The sequence below is a fragment of the Arachis hypogaea genome, chromosome 17, assembly GCF_003086295.3.
Source record: "Arachis hypogaea cultivar Tifrunner chromosome 17, arahy.Tifrunner.gnm2.J5K5, whole genome shotgun sequence".
Taxonomy (NCBI): Eukaryota; Viridiplantae; Streptophyta; class Magnoliopsida; order Fabales; family Fabaceae; genus Arachis; species Arachis hypogaea.
This window is the reverse complement of record NC_092052.1, coordinates 18,662,402-18,685,991: the sequence shown is the minus strand read 5'-3', so window position 1 is coordinate 18,685,991 and position 23,590 is coordinate 18,662,402. Positions and strand designations below refer to the sequence as shown.

Here is a 23,590-nt window from a genome sequence, read left to right as displayed (position 1 = left end):
TTGAGCCAAGATCAGTCGAAGAATGTCGACAAAGGAATGATTGGCCAAAATGGAAAGAAGCCATGAAGGCTGAGTTAGACTCACTTGCAAAACGTGAAGTCTTCGGACCTTTAGTCTGTACACCAGAAGATGTAAAACCTGTTGGATACAAATGGGTATTTGTGAGAAAACGAAATGAGAAAAATGAAGTTGTGCGCTATAAAGCCCGACTTGTGGCACAAGGTTTCTCACAAAGGCCTGGTATAGATTATGAAGAAACGTATTCCCCTGTAGTGGATGCGATAACATTGCGTTATTTGGTCAGTTTATCTGCATATCATAAACTGCATATGCATTTAATGGATGTGGTAACAGCCTATTTATACGGCTCATTAGATCGGGATATCTATATGAAAGTCCCTGAAGGACTAAAGATATCTAAACCATCCAATGAATATTTGCAAGGGTTATACTTAGTCAAATTGTAAAGATCTTTATATGGTCTAAAGCAATCCAGACGAATGTGGTATAATCGTCTTACTGAGTATCTGGCCAAAAACGGATTCAAGAATGATGATATATGCCCGTGTGTTTTCATAAAGAAAACTACATCTGGGTTCATTATAATTGCTGTGTACGTTGATGATTTAAATATTATCAGGACTCCTGAAGAGATTCCAACAATTATAAAAACTCTAAAAGAAGAGTTTGAGATGAAAGATCTTGGAAAGACTAAGTTTTGTCTCGGCCTGCAGATCGAGCATACACTACAAGAAAACACGTTTTTTGCCACGCTTTTAAAGCGTGGCGAAAAGCTCAAAAAAGCGTGGCGATAGCTTTTCGCCACGCTTTTTGAGCTACCGCCACGCTTTTGAAAGGGTGACCTATCAAAGGGTGGCGGTTGCTCTATCGCCACGCTTTTTACAGCCTATTGCCACGCTTTTTGTTTGCCACGCTTTTTTACAAACTACCACTTGTAAAAGCGTGGCTATAGGTGGGAAATACGGCCACGCTTTTAAAGCGTGGCGATAGGCAGAGATATGGCCACGCTGTAAAAGCGTGGCGATAGGGTAGATCTGGCCACGCTTTTCAAGCGTGACAGTAGACCAAATACGGCCACGCTGTAAAAGCGTGGCGATATGGTAGATCTGGCCACGCTTTTTAAACGTGACAGTAGACCAAATATGGCCACGCTTTTAAAGCGTGGCGAAAGCATGGTAGTAGAGGAGATTTGGCCACGCTTGAAAAACGTGGCGAAAAAGCTTAGATACAGCCACGCTTCCTAAGCGTGGCAATAGACAGAGATATGGCCGTATGGCCACGTTTTTAAAGCGTGGCGAAAAAGATGGTCAGTAACCTAATTCCCTTTTTAATCTTCATAAATATATAAAACCTAATATGAATTCATAGATAATTTTATAATTTAGTCAATAACCAATTATCAAGTAATCCAACTTTCATAAAATTGTCACCAAAATAAGTGTGTGATCACATAACAACATACACTAACAAAATACCAAAAGTGAAAATCATAACTACTCATGAATTCCTAATACATGAATTAGAATTCCTAATCAAAGTCATCTTCAAAATACCAAAAGTGTGAAATTCCTAATACATGAATTAGAATTCCTAATCAAAGTCTTCTTGTACTTCATGCATCATCATTGCAAGGTAAATTGTTTTGACCTGTGCCCTGCAAAATAAAAAACACAAATGAACAACTACAAATTGATTTGGCTTTCCTGGCCAGAGCACCCCAAAATCCATTCTCGGACTCATTCAGGTTCTTCATGGAAGTATATTCATAGGCTCTTGAATCCTATATTTACAAGTAATACCATTTTGAATAATCAGAATGGTGCACTAAAAAGAATGCGAGTTTAAGAGAAGCAAAGAGAATGTAGGCATATGCTAAACAAGCATCTTCAATCTTCAATGCATTGATATAACATATTCAAAAAAACAGAAAATGCATAATATTTTCAGTAGATGTACGTTATTTTCATCTGCTTTTTGAGCATGACAAGCTTGGAACTATAATTATGTGGACATCATCAAAGCAACTAAACAGCAGGCAGAAGCTTTAACATGTAGACTAATATCTAAATGGAAGAAGTCATCAAATGTATTACAGACATAAACAATCATAGTAGAAAAATACAGACATACACAAAAATATTACACTCTAAAAGACCAGAGACATTACTGGTAATAAAGTCTTTTAAGGAGTCAAAATAACAGAGTTCATATCCACAGTCCACTGCACTTTAACTTATCTCCTCTAGGTCCAGGCTGATCTCCATTTTCACATTGCCACTATTTATTCAGAGTTTCAGACCATATTGCAAGCTTTTTTATTTCTAATCCAGCGGTTTCAGTCACTGAATCTCCATTTACTAGCAGGATATTTTTCTTTCTTCACTTACAATCCTAAATTAGTTCTATCCTTAGTCAACTAGAGATCAACTAACATGGTCAAGCTAAGTAGGACTTCTATAGATAAAACTCCTCCAGCTAGTAAATACAAGACTTGAATAGACTTTATTAAAGTGAAATAGCACTCACCTTTTTTGAAATTGAAGCCTACTATTTGACTATTTCTCTCTCAATTTTATCTCTTTTTTAACAAAATAAAGAATGTGAATCATGCCACAATTTTACCTACATCATCTTTGTGTGGAATGTGAGTTGCTTCGGAGGAGCGAGGAGTATTTTTTGCTTTGCTACTTGAGGTATCCACAGGAGAATCTTGGGCAGCTTGAACTAAGGCTGTTACCTCTTCATTGCTCATTCCAGGGTTGAGTTGGTGCACCAATATCTTTAATAAACCACACACACCATCCATCTTCTTCTCTAATGATGAAAAGCATGCCTTTGCTAACTTAGTTTTTTTTCCATCCCCCGTATCTCTTGGTTGAAGGTTCTTCCTGATACCCATATCTTTAAGGTCAAAACGAGCAGCTGCATGATCTTTCGTCTTTCCGGGAATATCTAAAAGAGTTCCAATTATGCTATCAACTATATTCTTCTCTATGTGCATGACATCAAGGTTGTGTCTAAACATGTTGGACTTCCAATATGGTAACTCAAAAAAGATTGACCGTTTTTTCCAATTTGATATGCCATTCTTTGATCTCTTTTGCTTCTTCCCAAAAGAATTATCCACCTCTCGCAATATATCAAATACAGCTGAACCTTCTAACAACTGTGGTGGAGACCTGAGTTCAGTTTTTCCATTGAAAGATCTTTTGTTATGCCTCCATGGATGATTCATGGGTAAAAACCTTCGGTGATCCATATAAACAGTCTTGTGACTATGTTTCAGATAGATAGAAGAAGTCTCATCATTACAGCATGGACAAGCCAATTTTCCCTTTGTACTCCACCCAGATAACATAGCATATGCAGGGAAGTCATTAATTGTCCACAAAAGGCACGCTCTCATGTTGAATGTTTTGTTTTCTTTCGAATCATATGTTTCGACACCTGACTCCCATAATTCTTTTAATTCTTCAATCAACGGTTGAAGATAGACATCAATGTCATTTCCCGGTGATTGTGGTCCAGGAATAAGTAAAGATAGCATAAAATAATCAGGCTTCATGCTCATCCAAGGGGGTAGATTATACACCATCAGAACAACAGGCCATGTACTGTGTGTACTGCTCAAAGTTCGGAATGGATTGAATCCGTCGCTTGCTAACCCAAGTCTCACATTACGAGACTCCTTTGCAAAATCTTCATGTCGATTGTCAAATGCTTTCCAAGATTCACCATCGGCAGGATGCCTTAAGGACCCGTCTTTAACGCGCTCATTGTGATGCCAAGACATAGCTTCGACAGTTCTTGTGCACATAAAAAGCCGTTGAAGTCTGGGAATTAAAGGGAAATGCCTTAGAGTTTTCGCAGCAACTTTGCGAGGCTTTCTAGATGAGGTAACATCATCCTCTTCTTCATGATGCTCAATATAACGGGATGTTCCACAGACATGACAAGATGAGTCATTCTCATACCCGTTCCGATACAACATGCAGTCATTGCGACATGCATCGATCTTTTGGTAGTCAAGACCCAAGTTCTTCACCATATTCTTGGTTTTATCAAAAGAAATAGGAATATTCAAATATGGCATTGCTTCTTTCAATAATTCCAAGAGAGAAGTAAATGACGCATTACTCCAACCATGCAAGCATTTTAACAAGTAAAGACGAATGGTAAAGGATAATCTTGTGAATCCTTTACACCCGGGGTATAGTTCTTGGCATGCCTCGTCTACCAATTTATAAAATTCTTTTGCACATTCGTTAGGCCCCATGTTTTGTCCGTCAACTTGTGTATTATCTCGAAATCTATCACGTAACAACTCATCAATGTTATCATTGCAGTTATATTCACCGCCTATGTCACTGTCAATATCCATAGCAAAAAGTGATTCCCCATGATTAAACCACCGCTTATAACCTTTTACAAAACCGTGGCATATTAGATGATCGTATACGTCATCTCTCTTTAACCAGAATATATTACAACACTTTGCACAAGGGCATTGAATTTCTTCCCCTTGAGGAACTCCCTTTGATGAGAAAGCAAAGTGTAAAAATCTTTCTACACCAACTTGATATTCTTTCTCATGACGTGGTGTATCCATCCAGTCTTTCGACATATCCATTGAAAACCTATATATTTCACGTAGATAGCTAAGTTTCTAAATTGAAGTCCTTACTGTTCGTCTCACTAACTGCAAATCTAGCTTCCTACTTAACTAAGAGACAATATTGTGCAAGCCTCGAAAATACTTTGAAGGCATTAGACATAAAATAACAGAGAAAATTGAATTTTAGCAATGCTTAAAGAAGTGCCTAAAGTGATGAGTGCCTCAGGAAAGCACCAAGTTTCACGCATGACATCAATAACAAATTAATAGATGTATTTAAATTTGCATAAACCAACCTTAATTAATGTCTTAATCCGTTCCACAACAGCAACAAAATGGTAGCACAGCAGAAGTAGAATTAGAGAGGTAGCAGCGTCAGCGAACAGCTACTCGGCAGCAGCAGATTATTATATTACCACAGGAGCAGCAGAACAAAGAAGTGGCAGTAGTAGTGGATAGATAACTATCGAAAGCCTGAACAAAAATAGACTAAGCCTTAAGTAAATATTAAAATATAAATATGTTTAATATTTTTTAGTATAAATAAATCATTTTTTAACAAATAAATTTTATTAGTAATTATTCACATGTTCGATCATGAGATAAAATGAAACAATTATCTCTCCTCAAGTGGCTCCAAACATCTAACACTATAATAAGCTACATTGAAACCCAAACAACTAATTAAAAATAGCAAGAGAGTAGAATGTCCTTAAATGACCTAATTCATTTAATAGTATTTAATAGCATTCCCAATTTTAAAATATTATTTTTCTAAATCTATTTTTTCTTAGACAAAAAAGTGAAGGAATAACCATTTTTATCTAAAGCTTTTTTTTCTATATAAAAGAATTATACAACAAAACTTACTTAAGTTGGTCAAGTAATTAATTTATTGTCTATTTAAGTAAGTGTTAAAAATTTGAATTCCTTCTTATATATATAATAATCTATTGGCTAACAACAAATTTTAAAAAGAAATTTGTGACGAATTAGTTCTTACCCTTATAAATTGAAAGATGCTATGAAAAATAAAAAACTATATAATTTTATAAAAAAATAGAATGACATTATAATTATAAATATAAATAAATGATATAAAGGGAAAAGGAAGAACAGTGGAATGTGGATGTATGTGCTCCAATTTATGTGGCGTGGAAAAAAAAAAGGAAACAAGAAAAAAAGAAAAAAGAATAATGAAAGTTTTATGTTCAGTGTGGATGAAGCTACTACTTTGGTCCAGGCTCCACACCTTAAAACTAAGCAATAAACTGCAAAATCTGTGACTAATGGCAGAGAAGACTGAGTAGGGAACGACAGAGACGAAGGCATCAGCAGGGAGGAAGGACCAAAGCCAAAACAGTGGAACCTCTTCAAACTTGTTCTTCTTCTCTCTCAATAGCTTCAGTGTTGTTATTGCTTGTTACTGCAAAAATAATACTTCCAATGTTATTCTATATATTTTCAGGCTTTTTTTTTTTATAAAAGAAAAGAAAAGGATGTGTGTACTATACTTGAATTAACAATAGACAATATAATAATAGTGCATGATTGAGAAATGCAAATACAAATTCAAATGGCTGTTCAGAATTTCAGATTATATTAGATAATAGCAACACAATGCAAGCATCAGAAACCACATCAAAGTAGGCACACAATGTTTTCTATCACAAACAAATGTATAACCTCAATCTTTCAGAATTAGCAGAAATCCTTCTCACTGAAAACATCAATTTAATTTCTATTTACTTTCAGATATCCAATGTTTTAGGCCACAGTCCCATGTGCTTTTGTACAATGTGAAATTAATTTAATTATTTACTTAATAGTGAAAAGAAAATGAAAAACAAGATCCATGAATAATTGTTGCAAAAGAATCCAAGTACAATTGCATGATCACACAACAATTTCCCAATGCCAAGCAAATTTAGGCAAACACCCCCCCCCCCCAAAAGAATCCAAGAATGAACATCATATATGCATGCATAGAAAGTGAGCAGAAGAGGAAATGCAAATTGAGAAATCAGCAGCAGCCAATGATTAAGGATGTAATGAGCATGAATGCATGATAAGAACAAAGAATCTCAACAAGGAAACAAGTTGCTAACACATGGCACAAAGCAGCAACACTTAATAAACAGCAGCAGTAAATAGCATGTTTCCCAGGTTCAAGCAAGCACCAAACAGAATTCATATGACTTAACCAGTTCCACAAACTGAAATCATTGCAGTTCATATAATATGGACCAAGCAACAAGCAGAGCAGAACTCAGCAACAACAAACCAAGAAAAATTAATGAAACAGTAACACTTCCACAGCATCTATTTTGGACAATGAAAAAAAATACAACAAACAGCAATCACAGGTCCAGAATTCAACACCAAAACAGCACAATAAACAAGTTCATCCAGGACAACTTTCAGAGGAAAGACAAATTCATTCCGAACAGCAGCAGTAAACAAAACAAAACCTACATCCACTAACCAGTCCAGATTCTCTAACCACCTAATTCAACTAAACTAAATTAATTGAACTAAACAAGCTAAACAGAATGAGCTAAACCAGATTAATCAAACAGAAATAAAATCAAATGAGATGAAAGGGGAACCTGGAAAGCAGAGAATTGGAGCAGGGGAAGGGAAGGGAAAACAGTAAAACAGGGTCTCGTAGTGGCTCTTAACAGAATCTTGGACAAGTGCCCCGAGAGTGCCATGCTGAAAAAGAATAAAGGTAACTAATTAGTTCAAATAAACGACATCATATCAAGTATTGATAAGTAAGACGATTGTATGAATATCTTAATATTTATTCACAAAGTCACAATCCACCAATAGAAATGACATCATATAAAGTCAGTAACTTAAAATCTCTTTAGGGAAAAGCTAATAATAAATAAGGCCATTAGAGGTGAAAATACTGTTTAGGCAAAAGGCAACAAACAGTGAGAATTAATGGAATACCAAAACCAGCAAGAAAACACACTTTTTATGTGACTTCAGCATCTTTCATCAGAAGCGAGTTTTTATGCAAAGTGGAGAGAAGAATCCAAAACAAAATACAATTGACGCTAATAAGTAACGTTAAATAGTCCTAAAAACGGGACAGAAAGTTTGAACCATGTTAGATAACATTTATATTTAATAGAAATGAGTGACGTTAGTCCCTTTAAATGAGCACGGGAGTTTCAACCATATCATCTCACAGACGCACACACACACTGGCACATATAATCACTTAACAAGCATCAAGCGGAGAATTAAAAAGAAATAAAAAAAATGCTAAGATGCTGGTCTTAACAATGCAACTGTTTTAGGCTCACAGGCCACCATTGTATTATTCAAGACACACAAACAAAGTGATGATGAAATAATGCTCATTCATCATCGTCCATACAAATTAAGTAATACTCTTAACTTAAAAAACACTGATCCACCAAATAAAATTAAAATAAAAAAAACTAGTATAAAATTAATGTTTGGTTCTAGTCAACTTCTATAATTCGATTTATCAGCATAAAACATGGTTTTGACTTCAATCATTCACAACTGCACAAGGAAGAAGATAGATTTCACTCTTTCTGACACCAACACGAGTAAATTACAGAAGCCTTGTGTCTCACGTGGCTGAGACATTTCATTCATCATCATCAGCATTCATCATAGTAGGAAAAAGACCATGGAATCCATTATTACCCGCGAACAACATATATTAACAGTCAACATAAGATATCGAAAATCAAAGGAGAATATAGTGAATAGAGTGCACCTTTGTGGCTTTCTCATTCCAGAAAAAAACCACGTACGTCCACAGCATCGCAAGCAACGCGTCTTCAGCATTATCATTTAACCAGGGACATGAAAATGAAAATGAAAAGGAACATGCAATCAGAGAAAACGAATCAGGGGAAAATGAAAATGAAAAGGGAAAGCCCTAAACGTAAAAACAACGGAAAAATCGAGAAAATAAAAAGAGGAAAATCGATCATACCTATGGAATTCGAGGGCTTGGAGGAGAAGAAGAGGGAGGAGCTTGCCGTCGCCCATGTTTGCTGGAGCTTGAAGGTGAACAGAGAGATCCTCACTGATTCGAAGAAGAACAAGAAAGAGAAGAAGGGTATGAAGATTACCAAGATGAAGAAGAAGTGGTTTCCATCAGTGACGAAGGCGAAGGCGAAGGGCGACGGGCGAAGGGCGACGGGCGACGGGCGAAGGGCGAAGGGCGAAGGGCGAAGGGCGAAGGGAGGAGCTCGGACGGCGAAGGGCGAAGGGCGAAGGGAGGAGCTCGGACGGCGAAGGGCGAATGCGAAGGGAGGAGCTCAGACGGCGAAGGGCGACGGGCGAAGGGAGAAGGGCGAAGGGAGGAGCTCTTCGATACAGGCGAGTAGGGTTAGTGGCTTCGAAGGGGAAAGAGAGATTAGGGTTGGGGACCGGGTTAGGGACCGGGTTGGGGGCCGGGTTTGGGCCGGGTTGGGAGCCGGGTCTGGGAGCCGGGTTTGGGTCAACCGGTTTGGCCCATCTCGCCACGCTTTCAAAACGTTATTCTTGCTCTCTACGGCCACGCTTTTGAAGCGTGGCAAAAAAGAAACTTTTGGCCACGCTTTTAAAGCGTGGCAAAAGTGTACCAGCATATAGCCACGTTTTCTAAGTGTGGCCGTAATGAAACCCTGTGGCCACGCTTTTAAAACGTCCTTGTTTCTATCTACGGCCACGCTTTTGAAGCGTGGCAGAAAAAAAACGTAGCCTTTTCTGTAATCAATTGCCACCCTCACAAAAGCGTGGCCGTTGATCCTTTTCGCCACGCTTTTGAAGCGTGGCAAAAAAAAATGTGGCCAAATCTCTAATCTATCGCCACCCTCATAAAAGCGTGGCCATAGACCACTTATGGCCACGCTTTTGAAGCGTGGCAAGAAAAAAGCGTGACCATAGGCCTTTTTTCTTGTAGTGATATAAAAAGTGGGATCTTTATTCATCAAGCAACATACACAGAGAAGATCTTGAAGAGATTTTATATGGATAAGTCACATCCATTAAGTACTCCAATGATCGTAAGATCTTTGGATGTGAAAAATGATCAATTCCGTCCTAAAGAAGAAAATGAAGATATCCTTGGTCTTGAAGTACCATATCTTAGTGCCATTGGAGCGCTAATGTATCTTGCTAATAATACACGACCTGATATATCATTTGCTGTGAATTTACTAGCAAGATATAGTCCTCTCCAACTAGAAGACATTGGAGTGGAATCAAACAAATCTTTCGATATCTTCATGGAACGGTTGATATGGGATTGTTTTATCCCTATGGATCCAAGTCACAACTAGTTGGCTATGCAGATGCCGGATACTTGTCTGATCCACATAAAGGGAGATCTCAAACAGGATATCTGTTCACATATGGTGGTACAGCTATATCATGGAGGTCCACAAAACAGACGATAGCAGCAACCTCCTCTAACCATGCTGAAATACTAGCGATTCATGAAGCTAGTCGCGAGTGTTTTTGGCTAAGGAGCCTGATTCAATATATTCTGTCGTCATGTGGATTGATTGATCATAAGATAGCTCCAACTGTCCTGTTTGAAGATAATACAGCATGCATTGCTCAACTTAAGGATGGATACATCAAAGGTGATAGAACAAAGCATATTTCTCCCAAATTCTTCTTCACTCATGACCTTCAAAATCAAGGGACAATTGATATCCAACAGATCCGTTCAAGTGACAATCTGGCAGATTTATTCACAAAGTCACTCCCGAAATCCTCCTTTGAAAGACTGATACATGAGATTGGGATGCACCGATTTCGAGACATTAAATAATGTCAGCAAGAGGGGGAGACTGTACTCTTTTTTCCTTGGTCAAGTTTTTTTTCCATTGGGTTTTTCTTGACAAGGTTTTTAATGAGGCAATCCCCATCACAAAGGATATTGTACTCTTTTTCCTTCACTAAGGTTTTTTCCACAGAGTTTTCCTTTAGTAAGGTTTTAATGAGGCAATAATCCTAAATGAGCATCCAAGGGGGAGTGTTACAGCATGGATAGATAAGGATGAATGCTCATTTAAGGGTGGATCTAATTTCCTATATAAGGAGCAAATTCTCATGGAAAAGTATAATTAATAAAGTTTGAATAGTTGAATTTATTTGCCTATAAAAGCATGAACGAGGCAAATGGATTTTACACAGTTACAAATACTTCTCTTTCTCTTTCTATTTACAACAATAAAATTATCTTCTCTCTTTATACACTATTAATAATTTTTCTTTATCTATCTTTACTGCATATAAATATATAAAATATTTTATCAAGTTACTTATATTAGAGTCTTCTATTTACATTTTATTTTATATTATCTCTTCCTTATTTATTTATTTAGTATTTTATAACAGAGAGAGAATAAATGGTTAAAGTAATTAAGGAGGACTTGCAGGGTTTTGAAGGCAACTGAGGAGGTGTGAAATAAGTAATTAAGTAAGAATGAAAATCAATTTTTAATTAATTGAAATTAGTTATTTTTTTAACTTTCATTTCATAGAGAATTTAAAAATTAAACTTTAGAATTTAAAAAGAGTGATTATAAAAAAAAGGTAATTTAACAAAAATATGACTAATATTAATTAATTAAAGCTTGATTCTCTATATTTATGTATTTTACTAATGTATATGACAATATATAAATAGGTGAAGTCTCTGGTGGCTAAAATATTAATGGCTAAAGATGGTTAAGAGTTGACCTTCAAATAAAATAGTGACACTTGGTAAGTTTGGTTTTACAACTTTTCAATATTTTAAAAGGTTAAATGAGTGTGCAATAATTACTAGAAAGTTACTTTGTGGATAGAATTGTCATTTGAGGTTACTTCATGTGTTGTTGGGTCTTAGATAAAAATATTATTGGACCACTATACAAAATAAAATGAAAACTACTCAAGTACAGAGTCCAATAATTTTTTTGGCTAGATTGTAAAATAAAGTTTATTTCTTTAATAATTTGTTTCTTAATTTGTTTGTATTTCTCTAAAAAAAATAGCCGTAAAAAATGTTATGATACCCTAAAAATTTTATTAAGAGAATAAAATTAGTATTTTTTTATGAGATATATTTGTAAACTTTATTTTTTATATTTGTTTAAAAAATTGTTGGATTGTGGGAGTCTTCGTTTTTTTTAATAATAATACAAAAAAATAATAATAAATTAATATAAATATATCAACAATTGTAAAATTAAGTATATTAATAAAATTTTAATAACTTAATTAACATATCAGAAAATTTAATAATTAAAAAGTATTTTCTTGCTATTTTAATATGTTCACAACTAGAAAATGGATTAATACAGACAGATTTACAGACGGATTTAGTCTTTATTACAGACGGATTTTTGGTTACCGACGAAATTACCGACGGATTTTGTCCCTCTGTAAAAGTCCCGTCGGAAATTATTTACCGACGGATTTTTTTCTGTCGGAAAATTACAGACGGATTTTTACCAGTTACCGACGGATTTTTCTTCTGTAAATTTTCTACCCATTTCCCAAAGGCGACGCACTTTCAGACGGATTTTCCGTCTGTATTACAGACAGATTTTCAGACGGATTTTCCGTCTGTAATTTGAACTTTGGAAAATTATCTTACACTCTAATTACAGACAGAAAATCCGTCTGTAAATCCGTCGGTAAGGTAAAATAGAATTTTTTTATTTTTCTAATTACGAAATAAACTTATTTTCATACAAAATAAATATAAATTTAATACAAATTTTTATCTAATTTGTATTCGAATATTTATAATATTTCAAAAAATAAACAAATTCATCGTATTATCAAACTAAAAGAAAAGTACTATAAACAAGCAAGTCAATATAAATCAAAACATAAAATGTATTGATCATCAACTATAATTCCTAGTATATTGTTCAACCATACTAAAACTATCAGCTATAGTCTTCAGTGTCATCTTCATCCTCATCATCATCATAGCCCTTATCCCAAGCGTGTATCTAACAACTTACTAATACGCTCATCTGTTTGTTGAGTAACACGCTGAAAAAGCTCTTCATTGAGATTATGAATCTGTTCTCGCAAATCAAGAACAGAATTTTGATTTTTTGGTGCTCTTCCAGATACAGAATTGGCAGAAGTGGTTCCAGACTTGATAGAGCTAGAAAAGAATGACCCTTTTCCAGCAGGGATGGATCCAGACAACATATTGTTCTGAAGTGACCTGTGATAAACCACAGAAGCCAAACATCAAACTAATCTGCAAAGAATTGCATTCGTATAAGTGTCTCACTAGAGTTTATATCGCCACTCGCTTCTCCTAAACAGTTTTTATTCAAGAAATCCAAGATGGTGTTATGTAATAATCACATATAATATGTTGACGAGTATCTTCTTACAGTTCCTAAAGAAGAGGCAGGTTTGAGAAGTTTCGAGGTATAGATCCATTGAGATTGTTATTGGCCAGATTGCTGCAACAGCAAGAGCATTACTACATCAGACTCATGTTGATCATCGCTAGCATGAAAATAAACGAACATTGTTATATATACAAAATATATAAATAAAATTGGCTATATATTGTCTAAAAGTTTATTTGTTGGCAAGTGTCCTGTAAGATGATTCCAGCTAAGATCTCTACAACATGAACCAACAACCACAAATTAGAGGGTAGCCATAAAAAGGAGAAGAAAATTATTTCAATGTCACTAGTCACAATGCAAAATCACCAGAGATAGCTAAACATACAAATAGCTAAGATTTGCTATTGGGCTAAAATCAGGAACAGTTCCTTGTAGATTGCAGTTTCTCAGACTCCTGCCAAGCCAAAGAGTAAACATTAGCCCCGAAAAATAAATAAAAAATAAAAATTGTTCTTATGTTCTTGAAGGTTAAGCTTGTGACTTAATATCCTGCTTGAGCTTGAGCTAGGAGCCCAAAGCATGTGATTTTTTACATACTTCCAAGTTCCAATCCATAACTTCACAAGTAAGCTCTTTGGCGATTAAGCATAAAGATTCAAAGACTCCCCATCTTTTACCACAAATTATATTTAAGAATGATACTATCAAAGGTAGGATATCAGACATTCGGATTGCATGGTTAAAATAATACTTACAGTTTTACAAGCATGGATAAGTTTGCATAGGTAGAAGGAATTCCATTCCCACTGAAATTATTGTTATCAAGTTGGCTGCAAGGGAAATCAAATAGATGCATATTAACTTCTATAATACACAAAGATGAAAAAGTTGATAACTGCTTCAAATAAAAAAGAAAATATATGGAAGTAGGACATACAGTATTCGCAACCCTTGGAGCATGGAGTATTCTGGTGGAAGATAACCAGATAAGTTGTTGTTGTCCATAAGCCTTTAAAAGTCATTTCAACAAAACAGGCACAGTTAAAACTTGAAAACAATTAATCAGTCCAGAAGGCATCTCAGGAAGCAAAATAAAGAGCTTAAATACTCACAGGTGGATAAGATTAGGCAGCTTCGAAAGTTCGGGTGGAAGTTGACCACTAAATGAGTTGTTGTTCATGTGGCTGCAGGGAATATGCAAACAAATCAGATAAGGTGATAAATAAGAAATCCAGCTTCAAGTTCAGTTGGTTGTGCATATGGGCCATCAGGATTCACTCACAGGTGTTTAACATTGGTCATGTTGGCAAATGACACTAGGATTGGACCCGACAATTGGTTTTCGTCGACTTGGAATCTGTTTAATTTTGTAAGGTTGCCCAGCTCATCCGGTAAGCTACCGGATAAATTATTTCCATTCAGAAGCCTGAAAGTACAAAGTATCATATATATATATATATATATATATATATATATATATATATATATAAATTATTTCCATTCAGAAGCCTGAAAGTACAAAGCATCATATATATATATATATATATATATATATATATATATATATATATATATATATATATACAATTTCAACCAACTCTATAAACCTTGCTTCTAAACTCAGCCAACTAGATTACTCCATACATGTCTATTTATAACAACATCAGGACCAGCAGAAGTCCAAATTTAATTCTGGTTATACACATAGGCAATCATGATTGATCTTTTGAAACAAATCTTAGACAATATCAACAAGGATGACAGATAGAACAACACCTTCTTTGAAAAAAGAGAACTTGATGAGGATCAATTATAATAATTTCATCTTCTTTGGTATAGGTTCTTACAAGAGTTTTAGTGTTGCAATATTCCCAATCTCCTTTGGTATTGTGCCTGTCAGCTTATTCCACATGAAATCCCTTCAATTCAAGCACAAAACAATAAAAGATATTAGCATGATATAACATAACGTATTACTAGAAAACCCCTCTAAAGCTTTTCCTTTCTTTTTCTTTCCAGAGAATAATTCATAAAATTTTAAGCATATAAGTAAAAATATTAAGCATCTGGATATACAAAACTGTATAATAACAAATTAACAAGCAAAAGCTATTAACAGTCTAAAAAATGACCTGGATTTCATAGACTATACACAATTTTGATAAGTCTCATGAACCATTTTCCTTCATGCATATGCATGCCCTTTTAATCAACTTGGATTCTATTTGCTAAGTTCTACCTAATTTAAAATTAAAATTATATCTGATACACTTCTATCTAACGTCATTGCTTGACCATTTGAAAAACTAGTGCCATACAAAAGATATTCTCGCTATGAAGCTGGCAATGCCGCTTCTTGGCACTACACTTGTAACTCTCTCTGTGGCGTTCATGGCTGGTATCTACACAGTTATAAGCAAACTTACCTGGCTGGCCACATTTTCTTCTATATGCTCTCTTTGCTCCTCTCATCTTTTGCATCCAAATTCTCACGCTACATTTTCTACTACCCCTTTATCTTTTTAGAATCACTAGCTGAGAAGGAACCAGAGGAGCAAAAGAATTATAACTTGGTGCAAGCAATGGGCAACAAATTGGAGAAAGTAAAAAAAGAACGATAGATAAACTGATAATCTAAATAAAAAACGCAAATACCAAATTTTGAAAAATTGAATTCATTTATAATTTCACAGGGGCAAGACAAGTAGGATATGAATTCAGATATTTTGTGTCACAATCCGTAGAGCTATAACCTGATCTTAATGATTGATAGCAAATTGCGGTACTTAAGCCTGCAGTGGTTATATAATTGCTACCCTAAAGAAAAGAGGCTTACCATATAAAAAGCTGCCATAAAGTACACGTTGAGCATGCAAATGAAAACAAAATTGAAATTTTTTGCTACTAAAACTCGGATTAGCAATTTTTTCACTGATGTGCTTTGCATAGCTTCTCCAGAACTCGGATAATAGAGGAGAGTTGTGTTATGTAATATTATTAATAGAGGATAATAGCTACTAAAACTCCAAAACATTTCCTTTTCCTATTCAAGTGACAATTATGAACATAACAACTCCAAGCATGAGCCCTAAAACTGCAGTTTAGAATAGATTACCGAGCTTCCAGCTCTAAAAGTCTTCTCAACTGTATTCCCTGTAACATAGTTCTTGAGCTTGGTTCTCACAAATGCTGCTCCTTTTCCAGGTTTCACATGAAGAAACTCTAAACCATGCATCATGCAATTTCAAATAAACTAATGTCACATTATGCTCTAAATAATAATAAGCCCATAACTTCACATTATGTCTCTTCGAGTGTACTCTCTACTAGTAATTCTTAGCTTCCAATTTCTGCTTGATGCTTTAGATTTATCATTTTTTAAACAGAAATTAATTTAAAACCAACCTTAACGTGGCAGTGACATTATACTTGGGCAGCATCCTGCCACCAAAATAACCAAGTTAGTAACCAATTCCTATTTAACAAATCCATAGAATCAATTAGTGCACTAACCTGATATCTTTCATGAAAAGCTGTTTAGGCTTTTCCACCAAACTTGATATCATATCGGAATATCTGCTCCTCACTCCTCAGCCAAGTAGGTCATAGACAAAGCTAATTTTATTTTTCATTAATATTTAAGCTGAAAAGAAGGTCATAAAACAGAAGGAGAAAAAAAAAGGAACCTTTCAATATTCTATCTTAACATATCACCTAACTACTTCTACAACTTCCAAATCACAGAAGAGAGAATAATACTGCAATAAATAATCCTAATACTGTAATTTCTGCATAGATAAATTTATCTGCTGCAATAAGTGATTAAGAGAAGCCATAATCTAGAAGTTCAATTCCATTCTATATCTATAAGAGTTCAAAGAATTTCACTGTATTGCTAGAACACTGATTAATTAAGAATGTGCAATTCTAGGGTTCCAAAATAATTAACCAAGATGAAGGATTGAAAGCAATGCATTTATCCACACAAAAAAAAAATCACAAATAGAGTAGAATCGTGGAACAAGCTCAGAACAGGTGATCGAATCCCTAAGCTGGAAATTAGAAACATTTAAATAGAAGAAAGAGAATGGAAAGGGCAAAATTACCATCTGTTTTGAGATACCAGCATGTGATAGAAACTGTAACAGAAACAAGAAGCTCAATCAGCATCAACAACAACAAGAAGATAGAAACTGCGAAGAAAAACTGATAATCTAAAATTGGCACAGAAAAATTGAACCCTAAACAACAGAATCACAGGGAGGGGGCTCGTGCGACGCAAAGGATGATAGAGAGAGATCGTCCGACGCGAGTGGTCGCGGCAGCGGCGGAAGACGCCAAAAACTCAGAGGAACAACCGAACAATGGCAGCAGAGCGGCGGCGGAGGAGGAGGAGGAACGGAAGAGAGCGTGACGAAGAAGATCCATTGGAAAAAGAGAAATTAATTACATGAAATTAGAAAGCTGAGATGCGCCGCTGATGGAGGATTTGGAAGGGATGAGTGTAGAGATTTGGAGAAGTACCGTGATTGAAACGAGGAGCTTTTCACTCACAACTCTTATTTTAATATTTTCTGACGAAAAATTTTAAATTACAAACGGATTTTCGTCTGTAATAATTTAATAAAATGTAGCGTTTTGTCTACTTAATTACAGACGGAAAATCCGTCTGTAACTATTCCACGGAAAAAAAAATTAATTTTTCCGACTGAATTATAGACGGATTCTCTTTTCCGTCTGTAATTTATGCTAATCTATTTTTTTTGTTTTCCGACAAAAAAATCCCTCTGAAATTCCGTCTGTATTTCAGTGGGATAAAATCCGTCGGAAATATCCATCTGTAATAACTAGTTTTCTAGTAGTGGTTGATAATATTATTTATAATATGTTTAATAATAGTGATGTCTTCGTAAATATTTTGTGCTATTATATTTTATTGGTTATTTTATTGGTTATATTTTATAATAGTGCTAATTTTTTTTGTATAATATAAAAAAAAGTACATGTCAATATATAATTGTGTAAGAGAGATCAAAAAACATAAATTTAAAAAAGACTAAAATTCAAACTAAACAATCACAATTTTTTTTTAAATTTAGGTTTAAATAATGAAATCTCTTTCTCTTTGTAAATTAATTATTCAATAAATTTTTGTGATTTGATTGTAGAATTGATTCGGTGTAAAATTTACAGTAAAAGTTTTTTTTAATGAAATTAACCATTCCATGCAAGACTAAAACTTCACTAAATAAAGGGTTGTACTATGTGTACACTAAAATTATTCACTAAAGTCAGCCACCAATATAAAATATATATACATATGTATTATATCTATTATATACTACTAATTTTACAACCAAAATGTGTCACATATTAATTTCTTATTGTAATTAAAATAAAAATTTTCTTTCCAAAATTTAAGAATTATTCCATCATCTCTCACCTTTTCTCTATCTCTCTCGTTCTTTCACTCACTCTATCTCTCTTATATATCATTATTAATTATTAATTATAAATTTGACAATCAAAATATACAACATGACATTCTCTAATTACATTCAAATAAAATTAAAATTTTAAAATTGAATATAGTTATATTGTATATTGTATTTATATATTACTAACTAATTTAATAACTAAAATGTGTCATATGACACTCTCTTATTAAAATTTAGAAAAAATATTTTCTTCCAAAATTACTAAACCTCCTTCTTACATTCTCTTATCTATCTCTCTTTTTTTCTGTTTCTCTCTATCATTCGCACTCTATATATAATTTATATTTTATATTAGTAATTTGACAAATCAAAATATGCCGCCAAATATTCTTTTATTGTAATCAAATAAAATTTTTCTTTAGCTTCCAAAATTAACAATAAATTTTTTAGTATTTCATATGAAAGAGTTTAACTTTTTAATAATAATTAATTTTAACATTCGTTATCTAAAATTTGAAAGAATTTATAACTTGTATACTCTTATATTTAATTAGGTGTTAAGTTTGTTGTACAAATAAAAATAATTAATTTCTGTGCTTGTTATTTAAAAATAATATTTGTTACTCTATATATATAAAACTATAATTAGATATTAGCATAAAAAAATTTATATCAATTCTAACTTTTAATCACAATATTAGTATTTTTTTTAAATTATATACAATAAATATTTGAAAAAAAAGTAAAAACATAAATTAGAAAGATAAGTAGAAAAAATTTAAAGCTAAATAAAAAATATGTATATAATAAGATTTTTTATTTAAATTATATTATGTTGTTAATTTTATTTTTTATAGAATAAAATGGTAGAGAAAAATAGACAATGAGAGAAAAGAGAGAGAAAGATAAAAAAGAAGAATGGGAGTAGGAGTTTGTTAATTTTGGAAGTTAAAATTTTTTTTATTTTAATTACAATAAAAGAATATTTGGTGGCACATTTTGATTTGTCAAATTTCTAATATAAAATATAAATTATATATAGAGTGCGAAGGATAGAGAGAAGTAGAAAAAAAAAGAGGTAGATAAGAGAATGTAAGAAGGAGATTTAGTAATTTTGGAAGAAAATATTTTCTTTAAATTTTAATAAGAGAGTGTCATGTGACACATTTTAGTTATTAAATTTGTTAGTAATATATAAATATAATATATAATATAGCTATATTCAATTTCAAAATTTTAATTTTGTTTGAATGTAATTAGAGAATGCCATGTTGTATATTTTGATTGTCAAATTTATAATTAGTAATTGATAATGATATATAAGAGAGATAGAGTGAGTGAAGGAAAGAGAGAGATAGAGGAAGGGAGAGAGAGAAGAGGAGAGAACTCTTTAATTTTCGAGAGAAAAATTTGATTTTAATTGCAATGAAAAGTGACATGTGGCATATTTTAGTTGTAAAATTAGTAGTATATAATAGATAATAAATGTGTATTTATATTCTAACATATATTTTATACTGGTGACTAACTTTAATGTTTATAACATGTATTTTACAAATGTTAATATATTTATATTAATTCATTATTATTTTTTTGTATAATTATTAAAAAAAAACGAACACTCTCAGTCCAACAATTTTTTAAACAAATATAAAAAATAAATCTTACAAATATATGTGGTAAAAAAATATTAATTTTGTTCCCTTAATAAAATTTTTAGGGTATTATAATATTTTTTACGGTTATTTTTTTAGAGAAATACAAACAAACTAAGGAATATATTATTAAAGAAATAAATTTTATTTTACAATTGTGCCAGAAAAAAAATTATTGGACCTCATGCTTGTGCAGTTTTGATTTTATTTTGTATAATGACCTAATAATATTTTTGTCCAAGATTCAATAACATATAAAGTAACCTCAAATGATAATTTTATCTACATGATAACTTTTTAGTAATTATTGCACACTCTTAACCACCCTTTGACTATTGAAAAGTTGTGAAGCCAAATCTACCAAGTGTCATTATTTTATTTGAAGGTCAATTCTTGGCCCTCTTTAGCCATTAATATTCTGGTTAGAGACTTCACCATATAAATATATGTATTATAAAATAATTTTTCAGAAAAAAATTAATAAAATAGAATAATTTAAGAATAATATTACATAATCAGCAAATATTATTATTTTTTATCAGTACTTGGTCAGCAATAATTTATACCCATATTTATGAATATTTTATATACAAGAAACAAATAATTTATACTTATATTTATTAGAATTTTATACACATGAATCAATATCATTTACACACATATTTTTTAAAATTTACACACATAAATTAATAAAATTTATTTATTAAAAATAATTTAGTATTTATGTTGATCAATTGATAACCAAAAATTAAGGTATGAAATTGTTAGTTAAAAATTATTAGACAATAATTTAGTTAAATATATCAAATAATCATATAACAGTTCAACTTTTAAATTTCCACGAAAAAATTAATGGCTCAAAGAGTTACGTGAAAGGGCATAAAATCCAAAATAATATTAGGTCTTTGTTGTATGATGTAGGTTAATTAATTCATATTTAGTGAAAGGGCATAAAAATCCAAGATAAGATGCGATGCGTTTACTGACCAGCATGGATATAAGACTTTATCCAGAAGATGCGCCAAAGAGGGTCCCCAAGACACACCATCAGCATCAGTCACAAAGTATTTGGAAACAGGTGAGAGGCTATACAGTAGCCTGTGGTGCAAGTTATTAGAGCTTTCTGGATCTTCAACAACAGAACAAGACAGTAATGAATGACTTGCAAGAAGCCTTAGAACACGATCCAACATTGATGCTGCTTCAGGGTTGTTGCTTCCAATGCGATCCACAATGTCTTTTGCTGAGAGCTTTGCACCTTCGCCTTCTTTTGCTATGATCTCAAATACACCAAGCTCTATTGTGGTCCTCACAGCCATTGGAACCGCAATTGAACATGCCATTTGTGCAAACAAAAAGGCATCATCTTCTTGTTTCTCAAGTTTTGCATCGGAAACATTTGATGCAAGAGCCATATATGTGAATTCGGAAATTAAGTAAACCACGCAACAAAGCAGAGAAATTATTAGATGGTGTTAGTTGTGTATGTAGCTTAGAGTTGGAGTCTATATAAACTGAATTACATTATAATGTGGATATGGGAAGAGACTGTATTCGTGGGTGAACCCTGCAATAATTGAACTCATCGATCTAGGAGAGTATACAGAAATTGGTGTATCATATCATATCTATGTATCTCATGTATGACTTACGTAAAAGTTTAAGAATAATAAGAGAGGTAGTTTTTTAAAGGATTTTAACGATAAATTCGGAATTTTTCAAGGAAAAAATAAGTGTCAAATAAGTCTTTAAAACAATTTTACAATAAATTTATGAGTTTTTAGGGGGAAAAATATTGTGCAAGTCTTTTAAAGAATCATAGGGAAACACTTAGCCTGCAAGTATGGAACCGATTAAAAGATAGAATGAATTCCGTGTTATATATATATATTGAGCGTTGCAAATTTTCAGGATTTTACTCGGGATTTTTTACTCGAAAACTTATAAAACAATCCTAAAATTTTGTTGGGAACTTAATTTTTTTATTTAGAATTTTATAAGACTGTCTTAAAATTTTCAGGACATACTTATATTTTTTTTTTAAACAGGGCATACTTATCTTATTATTTTTTGTATATTATCTATAGGTTAATAAGTTATTTGTTAATAATTAGCTTTATTATCTGTGCAAAGCACCGGAAAATACTATAACGAAATATAAGAATAAATATTAAGAAAAATTTAAGGGTTGATAATTTTAATATATATTAATTAATATTTTTAACCAATAATCTAATATTTTTGTTGAGCAGTTTAATATTATATTTTTAGCTAATATTTTTAAATATTATTAATTAAAAATAATAAATTGTGCTCATTAAAAAAAAAAGAATTAACAAAATTGTGGGTCATGAATCAATAAAGAACTAAATAAAATCGGGTTGTTTATTTGAATTGTCAATCTTATCATCAAATATAATTAAAAAAACAGTATTGGCAATAGGCTCATCACATTATTAGGTACAACGGGAATAATTATGTCCACTAAGATGACTTTCCCAGCATTCTTAGGAATAATCTAATAACAATTCTTCTTCGGCTTTTTTTCAATTTATTTTTTAAATAAATATTATAAATATATTAATTTTCAAAATTTACACTTGTAAACTAAATGACTTTCATAGAGTACACTTTTACCATTTTACCTGAGTAATTCGCGAAATAAATTTCGGACACATTATATACCAACTTGCCTTTTTCTATCTTATATGTTTTCCGCGCAAAGCGCGGATGATAAGACTAGTTGAAATAACAAATAAGTGGCTAACATAATTATAAATGATACAAAAGCTTTTCACATGAACCAAGCAAAAAGTTAACAAAAAGAAACACCCATTATTGGCAATAAACCAGTAATTTTGTTTATACTCAATAATTGACATCCATAAATAGTAGTGTCTGATGTTCCAATTTCCACCTACTACACAAGTTTACTTTAATTTATGAAAAAGTATAGGTAGACAATGAAAATATTAAATAATGTGAATAATAAATATATTGGATGTTCATTTTACTAGGTGTGCGGATAGTTATTCTAATATTAAAATTTAGATGGGTAATTTAGAAGTGTAGTGTATTTTAATTTGATTAGTGATTGTTCATGTTGTTCAAAAAAATTATTGATTAGCTAGCAGTACCCACCCTTAATTTATATATAGAGACCAATTAAAACTACATCATCATCATCTATTTCATAATAACTTTCCTATCAATTCAAAACTCACTCAAACATGGCCCTTGCATCAGATTCCAACGGGGAACCCCAAAAGTACTACCTCAAACACTACTAGAAAACTAATTATTACAAACGGTGATTTTCGACGGATTTTATCCCACGAAAATACAGACGAAATTTTAGAGAGATTTTTTTGTCGAAAAATAAAAAAAATGAATTAGCATAAATTACAGACGAAAAACAAAATTCGTCGATAATTTTGTCGGTAAAATTAATTTTTTTCCATAGAAAATAGTTACAGACGGATTTTTCGTCTGTAATTAAAT

At 32.6% G+C, this 23,590-nt stretch overlaps 2 protein-coding genes and 1 long non-coding RNA gene across 6 annotated transcripts; all 3 read right to left on the bottom strand.

Annotated features, from left to right (window-relative positions):
* Positions 1 to 1,393: 1,393 nt before the first annotated feature.
* LOC140180910 (uncharacterized) lies at positions 1,394 to 2,838 on the bottom strand. Its single transcript, XR_011875038.1, has 2 exons — positions 2,648 to 2,838; positions 1,394 to 1,801 (listed from the first exon to the last, which is right to left on the bottom strand). It is a non-coding gene; the product is annotated as an uncharacterized lncRNA (long non-coding RNA).
* A 92-nt stretch (positions 2,839 to 2,930) lies between these two features.
* On the bottom strand, positions 2,931 to 4,645 carry LOC112762942 (uncharacterized). Its single transcript, XM_025808741.1, has 2 exons — positions 3,084 to 4,645; positions 2,931 to 2,973 (listed from the first exon to the last, which is right to left on the bottom strand). Exons 1-2 carry the CDS (start codon positions 4,643 to 4,645, stop codon positions 2,931 to 2,933), a joined length of 1,605 nt encoding a protein of 534 aa, XP_025664526.1.
* Positions 4,646 to 5,524: 879 nt separating this feature from the next.
* Positions 5,525 to 21,953, bottom strand: LOC112764389 (uncharacterized). Of its 4 annotated transcripts, none has more exons than XR_011875037.1 (10): positions 21,077 to 21,953; positions 17,103 to 17,135; positions 14,844 to 14,915; positions 14,279 to 14,422; positions 14,109 to 14,180; positions 13,934 to 14,005; positions 13,752 to 13,826; positions 13,382 to 13,450; positions 13,033 to 13,270; positions 12,378 to 12,857 (listed from the first exon to the last, which is right to left on the bottom strand). XR_011875037.1 is itself a non-coding variant. In XM_072222571.1 (10 exons), exons 1-9 carry the CDS (start codon positions 21,502 to 21,504, stop codon positions 13,038 to 13,040), a joined length of 1,032 nt encoding a protein of 343 aa, XP_072078672.1. In that variant the 5' UTR covers positions 21,505 to 21,953; the 3' UTR covers positions 12,378 to 12,857; positions 13,033 to 13,037. The 4 variants fall into 4 exon arrangements, 3 of the variants coding, with proteins under 3 accessions (XP_072078673.1, XP_072078672.1, XP_025665734.1); XM_072222571.1 differs by having other exon boundaries at positions 13,033 to 13,104; XM_072222572.1 differs by lacking the exons at positions 12,378 to 12,857; positions 13,033 to 13,270; positions 13,382 to 13,450 and adding exons at positions 5,525 to 6,062; positions 7,246 to 7,351.
* Positions 21,954 to 23,590: the final 1,637 nt, after the last annotated feature.